We start from the raw sequence: 8,112 nt of genomic DNA on the forward strand, positions 1-8,112 counted from the left end.
CAAAGAAGGCAGGCCTTCACCCCACGAATGCTGCCTTGGAAAGGGAAGACCTCAGTGAAGCATCTCTCTGGGAAGTGGCAGACTCAGGAGGAGGTCATGGCCACTGGCTGTCTGCCAGCCACACTTCCCACTGCTCAGCAGCAAACCTGTCCTGAAGGGGCTGCTAGACACCACATCTCTGTGTCCACTGCCCCGGGTCTGGATTGTATGCTTCTCTTCCCACAACACCTACTTTAATACTCAACTTAGAATAGGTATGTGATAAATATTTATAGGATGCTTTATAAAAACATAGTCTTTGCATAACCTAAACAATATAATCGCTCTGAAGTTCCTAAGATGAATCCACTCATGCCCTAAGGAAGGTATTTAAAAGTTCTTTTGTAAGAAAAAAATCTTTTCAAAACATTTGCCTACCGCTTCCTGGAGTCAGCACTGACTTGGCAAAAGGTTTAAGCCCCCTGTTGTGCGGAACATGCCTTTTTCACTGAGCGCCATATAACACCTCCCTCCATGCTAGATGTACCGGGGCCTCAGACACACTCCACCAGAAGCACCAGCCAGCAGGAGAGAGCTTCCCATGAACTTGCTTCATAGAAGGCACACAGTGATCACAGGAAGAAACTTCCAAGAAGAACACCGTCAAATACCTTGAGATCAGGAAAGCAAATTCAGCACGCCTCTCATACATTCCAATTCTCTTTCATTCCAAGCCCTTCTGGGGGGGTCTCAAAGAGTCTCGGACATTGCTAAATGTCTCCTAAGTTTCTCTCTCCCTTTTGAAAAGGGATCCATAGAAAATGACATAAGAAAGCAGGCCACATTTTTGTTTACCTCCGTCTTCCTTCCTGCCCCAAATCCTGTCCACGCCCCCGTACACTCTAATTACATCAGATGCAGGAACTCAAAGAGGATCTTTGGAGCGGATGGAAGAGAAGGAAATGCGGAATCGCGTGAGGGTCTGACTCCAGAATCAGCAGCAAACAGGACAGAGGGGAAAAGGCACCTGAGGGCTCAATATTAACACTAATAAATGAAAAGCCAGTCGAGGCTTAGCCAAGACCCACCAGCCCCTCACTCCATCCTGCCCCTTTGTGAGCAGAGGTCGCAAAAGTCTGGGTTCCAACCACGTAGCTGGGTTGTGACCGCGGCTCTTATTTTGGCCTACACACAAGCATGACTGAACAATCACAAGGTGCGTTCACGTTGCGGGGCCGCCTGCTGCAAATCTGCCCCTATCTTCGTCCACCCGCTGCTTCCCAGAATATATCTTTATGGTAATTTAGCCACTTTAAGAATCACTCCCATCTGTTTCTCTGTTACAAAGATAGCTGCTTCAGGAGATCTCTATCTTCGCTGGTGGCGAAGGGAAGGTGGGGGTGATGGGGACTGTCACACAATCTACAGAAAAGTCACCTAAATGCAGTTGCCATCTGTAATTCGCCACGTGAGAGTTTTTGAAATGTTTGTGTTTGGATGTTGTTTTCTTCATCGCCCTGAGCCAGAAGGCCTTGACAGAAAGTCAGACTTCAAAAGTGACAAACGGCTCTGATCATATAAGGGTGGTTTAGTTGCTAAGGAAACTGCTTTAAAGGGAGAAACAGATCCTATTTCTGAATTTATAACTGGGAGAAGAAACAGATGTTGAGTTCCTGAGTGAGTCTAATTTCCTTTGAGACATAGCTGGGATCCATGGGTGGTAAGAATGGGTTACAATGTTTAGGCAAAAGAGATAGCAAAATTATCCACTTGAGAGGAAACCTCACTGGAACCCAGGAGTTATGAATAAAAATATGAAATTATTTCTTCTCCTTTTCCTTACCTTTGTAAATCCTCCCTCCAAAAAACAAGTTCAGACAAGGCCAACATATTTTTCTAAGAAATCCACAGGAAAAGGAAAATGACCAGGACTCATCACAGAGACTCACCCCAGTGAAGATGTCTGGCACATGATGACAGTGCGTTCTTAGGGGGGAAAAAAAAATACAAAATCTCTTATGAACACTCCATAAATATTTTCAAAGGAGTTGTCAGGAATGAAAAAAACGAAGTCTGAAGAGATTAGTGGTCACTTTGGCAGAAATGGGACAAAGAGCAAATCTGATTTCCCCTAGCAAATACCTCCCCACACCTGTGGATTAAGCCTAAAACCATCTAGAACCTCATTCTTTCACTTTACAGCAAGTTTCAGATACTTTCCTAAAAATTAATCTTGATATCAGAAGAAAAGAAAAAGAAATTTTTTTAAGACTGGCACATTTTCTAGGTGGCAGAAATGCTAAGTGCCTTAGATTCATGATCAGATAACCCTCGGGAGTCAGTGAACTTTCAATGTAAGGGGCGAGATAGCAAATATTTTAGGCTTTTGGGATCATGCTATCTCTGTTAGAATCACTCACTTCTGCCATTGTTGGGTAAAAGCATCCATAAAATAAATAAATAAATAAATATATATATATATATATATATATATATATATGCAAATCAATGAACTTGCTGGTATTTTCATTCAACTTGATTCACAAAACCAGATGGTGGACTAGGGGTGGCCTATCTGCACAGGTCTGCCAACCCGTCGTCACCTCATAAATATCCTTACAACCCTGTGGGGTTGCCAGCAGCATCCTCATTTCTCCAAAGAAGAAGCCTGTCTGAAGTTGGGTCATCTGTCCATGGTCACACAGAGTAGAGGGCAGCGTTAGATCCTAGGTCTACCCTTCTGGTCTTCACCACCATGAACCTGAGTGTGATACATGTGCCCTCTGGCTGTTATTCAAAATGATTTTAGGAGATACACATATAAACATGTTAATAGCTCCATTTATTATAATGTGTATCCAAGCTTGGATTTTACTAATGTTATGTCTTCAGCTGCACTACAAGAACAATCATATTCCTTTTTTTTAAATTTTTTATTTTTTATACACATATAATATATTTTTATCCCCAGGGGTACAGGTCTGTGAATCACCAGGTTTACACACTTCACAGCACTCACCAAAGCACATACCCTCCCCAATGTCCATAACCCCACCCCCCTTCTCCCAACCCCCTCCCCCCAGCAACCCTCAGTTTGTTTTGTGAGATTAAGAGTCACTTATGGATCTCCTTTTTTTTTTTTAATCAAGGAAAAATTATATCTGGTTTTTGACAAGGAAGAAAATTATTTTACTCTTTTTGTATGTAGTATTTTCATCTTTCAAAAAGTTTTCATTTTTTCTCTCATTCGATCCTCAAAATAAAAGTTGGGGAAGAAGGATGTTGTGATGTTATCATCCCCATAGTGCAGATGAGAAAAACTAAGGCACGAGAAGTTAACTGACTTGGCCAAAGTTGCACCCTGTGACAGAACACCGGCAGTTGCTCTTGAACTTTCTCCAGCTATGGAGTCCACACAGGTTCCCAAAGTCTTCAAAGCTATAAAGAGCCAATTGCAGAAATTTCTCATTTTTCCCACAACCATATCAAAGGGATAAGGGAACCAAAAGCCAACAGTGTAAGTCTTGATTTCTTGGGCCTGGGATGCCACAGGGCAGTAACAGAGATTAGGAAGTGTGTGAGTATGTGCACAGTGGTTCTGGGTAATGCCCATCTCCTGATTCCTAGCACAGTAGTTTGAAAGTACTTTCTGGATTAGCCATAGGTCATGGTGTAAGCACCAAATGCTGAATGATTTGAATCTAAAATTCCATATGTGTTTTTAAAAGAACACTTACTTGGGTTGCTAATGAGCTGTGTGACCTTAAACAAGTCACTTCGTGTTTGAGGACCCCAGATTCCTTATCTGTAAACCACAGCTGCTGGACTAGATCAGGGTTTTTCAAACCACAGGTCATGACTCTGAATGAATTCTCTTCAGCTTTTTTTAAATTAAGCAGAAAAGAGAAGAAGAGAATGGGACAGAATCAAATTTAATAGAAAATATCCCTGTAAGTACGATTTGGAGACTGCTACAGATTTAAATGAACACACACACAACCACACATACACACACACACACACAGTGGTTTTGTGGTTCATAAATTCAAAAGCCTTTAGACCAGATGATCTAAGAGCTTTGCACAGCTTTAAGATTCAATAATTCTATAGCTTGTTCTTTAATAAAACTGCTCAAACCATACACTGAAGCACTGTAAAGTCAATAGAATTGTAATCCTTACAAACCCTCTCAGCATCTTAAAGTTTTGTAATTGTTAAGAAACTGTTTATAACCATTCGATCATTATATCACATATTCAGTTCTACAATATTATAAATTCACTATAATGCTATTTATATCATCATTATAACTCTATTAGTTTATCAATTAATAGTAATGAGACACTAAATTTTTTTTTTTTAAACAAGATGGGATTGGGAGGGAGACAAACCATAAGTGACTCTTAATCTCACGAGACACTAAATATTTTGATTGGGAAAATATGGTCAGTAAGGAAATAATTCCTGAAAAACCTGACCGATTTCCATGGTATTACTTGCCTACATATTATACAAAACAAGGCCAAAAAGCTGTTCCAGAGCATGTCAAAGATGAGACCATTTTGAAATGAATCAAACATGTACCAAGATATGAAAAGGGTAAAACTTTCCAGTTCTTGTTTCTATTTGCAGGGTACAGTATATGCTACTGCTAGGCCAATATGTTATGATCGGCATTGAAATGGCAACTCACCAGCCTGTAGAAAAAAATCCAGCCAAAAGAATTCAGCGCTTTCGGTTCCATTGCAATCTGGAAGCCCCAGAGGAAACACTCTTCCATTTGCAGAAATAGTAGCGCCAGGGTATGTGATAAATTGAATGAAAAGGACAGGAAAGACACTTCAAGAATTCACTTTCTGAAACTGAAACCCATTCTATTTTTAATTCTCTCTCTCAGGTATTTAAATCTGGATCCTAGTCAAGTCATGTTGTAAAAAGTATCCCGGTTGACAAATTATCAGTGCTTCAGTTAGCTGCAATTTCCCTTCTGAAAGCTATCTTCATGGATTAGTATTCAGAAACATAATTTGTGTTGAGTGCCGATTTTGATGAATAGAGAAATGACTCTGAAAACAAGATTTAAAAGTAGAAGTCATGAAATTAGTTAAGTATGAAGAAGTGAGAGAATAAATAAGAATTTTCAAGTATGCTGAATGTTTACAAGTTCTCAAATAACACATGTGAGTGTAAGTAAAAGAGATCCATAACCGGAGGCCTTGGGTCTAGAAGGATCAACAGGATTGATCCTAGGAGGAGAGAATGAGTTCATGATGGGCTGTTCCCAGACACTAAAGACCAAATCACCGCTTGCCCCCTGCCTCAATGGGAGGATGGTTAGATTTCATTGACAGTAATAAAAATTACCATTTATGTGAAACTCATCGATTTTTCTGCCAAGATCTTGAAAACACACCTTACTCTGATCTTATAGACAATGCTAATCCAGTGTCCTGGCCAGATTCCTTGAATTAAATCTTTCCCCGCTCTCCATTTTATCCTCTGCTCAGTTGATAAATGATCTTTCCCAAACACTTTCAAAGAAGAATGCCTATATTAGAAATAGTGATAGTCAATAGAAAAAGAAGGTATTTAGTTCAAACTTCACTGAATAAGATTTTAAGAGGTCTCAGCTATCAGACATCTTCCTTAAAGAGAATATAGATTTTATAGTACTTAGTTTTCTATATTTAATATTAGTGTCTTTAAGAAAAAAATGTAAATCAATTTTGAAATTTTATGAATAGAATGTGTCCTCAGGATTTAAACTCCAATGGCTCAACTTCCACTCATCGACCCAGAAGTGGTTCTCAACACAGGGCTATTTTGTCCCTCCATGGAGCATGTCTGGAGATATTTTCTAGTTGTCAAAAAAAGAGGGAAAGGCATGCTCCTAGTGTCTAATGGGTAGAGGTTAGAAATATTTCCAAACATCTTACAATGCATTCAGCAGCCCCCACAACAAAGATCAATTTGACCCAAAATGCCAACAGTGCTGAGGTTGAGAAACCTGTTCTATAGTATTTCCCAGATAAAAAGCAAGAAATAAATAATTGAAATAATGCTGTGTTTTGGTCTGTATCATTGACTTACTCATTATCCAAGTGACTGGCTCCCCTACATTGACCTCAAACAGATGGGATTCAAATTCATGCTTAGCAAAGCTGAGATCACTTCAGGACTCCATGACTGGGTGCTCCGGGATTACGTGAGAATTTTAGTCTGCTGTATTGCCACCTGCGCATGTGTTGTACCTGTGATCCTTTCTCTCTCTCTCTCTCTCCCTCTCTCTCACGTACACAAACACAAAACACTTAACACAGATAAGAGTGCCCTGTATACAACTGGTGCTTATTATATTTTAAAGACTGATTCCCATTCCAGCCAGTTGCCTGGATACAGAAGGCTAAAATGACTGACTCAGGGTCTAAAGTATTAGTATTTTAATGGCCAAAGAGAGTTGCTCTGAAGAGAACGTGTATATAAAAACAGATGAAAGTGTTCACAGACCTGTACCCCTGAAGCAAATAATACATTATATGTTAATTAAAAAAAAAAAACAGATGAAAGTGAAATACAGAATAAGGCTGTCAAACATGCTGAGAATAGAGGCAGGAGTATCTTCCTGGAAGGGACTGAGTAATTTTTTTAAGTCTAGTTGATTCCAGCAGAGAATAGACATCTTGAATGTAACCGCTGTGCATAACTTTTGTATCCCAAGATGTCTTTCTGAGCTGGTTGGTACACTTTAGACAGCTGTCTGAGCACTTCCTGCCAGAAGAGACATGCCAGAGGGCTCATTACTGATGGAAGAGTTGAGAAGAAAACTGAGATCCCTCAAGGATCAGATTCCCTCCAATGATGGGAAGGTGCAACGCGAGCCCTGCCTTCGTGTTTCTTCACACGTTCATTATGCAAGAGTACAAGGAAGGAAGAATCAGGAAACAAAGAGCTGAGAGATTAGTCCATTCACTTGCACCTCTCTACAAATGATGCTTCTAAAATCTCTATTTTAAGAGGTTACTTAAGATGTTATTTAAAATGGTTATTTAAAGTGGGGAGAGGTAATATCAGTAAAGATTAAGGAGAAAATTGAATGTGGGGGTATGGGCTCCATGAGGACCCTCCTGCTGTTCAGTTCAGAGACTTAAAGCAAATGCATAGAGTCAAGTCCACTTGCATTCAGAGAATATACTGATAGCCTTGCTCTGTTACAGGATGATAGGTGGGTTTGGGCTTTTTGGGTTTTTGTTTTGTTTTGTTTTAAAGATTTTATTTATTTATTTGACAGACAGAGATCACAAGTAGGCAGAGAGGCAGGCAGAGAGAAAGGAGGGGAAGCAGGCTCCCTGCCAAGCAGAGAGCTGGATGCGGGGCTCAATCCCAGGACCCCGAGATCATGACCTGAGCCGAAGGCAGAGGCTTAACCCACTGAGCCACCCAGGCGTCCCTTGTTTTGTTTTTTTGTTTTGTTTTGTTTTGTTTTCTATATGAAAGTTCTCATTTTATTGTGTTCCCATTGTTTTTTAATGTTTCAGTTTGTCAGGATTACAAACTAACTGCATTTTAAAAATAGTTTTGCTCAACAGAAATTTGAGTTTAAAAGATAAACCCAATACAAGGGTTTCATTTAGGCTTTTAGTAAATTCTTCAAGTATATTTGGTATTGTAAGACATGATGTTTTGTTTTGTTTCGTTTTATTTTTTGAGATGCTGTTTCAAGGGGATTCTGATTCTAGTTCCTGAAAGATGCAGATGGTCAGGGGTGAACATTCTGTAGAAGGGACAGATTAGAGCTGTGTTGCATGCGCTGTCCATCAGAGCATGCGCTTGAGCTAACCTGTAATTACTTGAAAATGAAATGTATATTCAGTCACATTCTGTACGCCAGTAAGAGAAAAAGTAATGGGGCACCTGGGTGGCTCAGTCGGTGAAGCGTCTGCTTTCAGCTCAGGTCATGATCTCAGGGTCCTGGGATGGAGCCCTATGCCGGGCTCCCTGCTCAGCGGGGAGTCTGCTTTTCCCTCTCCTTCTGCTCCTCCCCCAACTCATGATCTCACTCTCTCTCTTTCAAATAAATAAATAAAATAAAATTTTTAAAAAGGAGAAAAAGTAAGGCTTTGAATCTTAAAAGCA

General features: G+C 40.0%; 1 protein-coding gene across 1 annotated transcript in view; it reads right to left on the reverse strand.

Annotated features, from left to right (window-relative positions):
* MLIP (muscular LMNA interacting protein) overlaps positions 1-4,824 on the reverse strand; it is a 171,901-nt gene extending 167,077 nt beyond the window's left edge. Inside the window, exon 1 of the mRNA XM_059399037.1 lies at positions 4,673-4,824. Within this exon, the coding sequence (XP_059255020.1) occupies positions 4,673-4,759 (87 nt within the window). The 5' untranslated portion in view covers positions 4,760-4,824. The remainder of the gene's footprint in view (positions 1-4,672) is intronic.
* Between the last annotated feature and the right edge of the window lie 3,288 nt (positions 4,825-8,112).

This window comes from Mustela nigripes, chromosome 5 (genome assembly GCF_022355385.1).
Source record: "Mustela nigripes isolate SB6536 chromosome 5, MUSNIG.SB6536, whole genome shotgun sequence".
NCBI lineage: Eukaryota > Metazoa > Chordata > Mammalia > Carnivora > Mustelidae > Mustela > Mustela nigripes.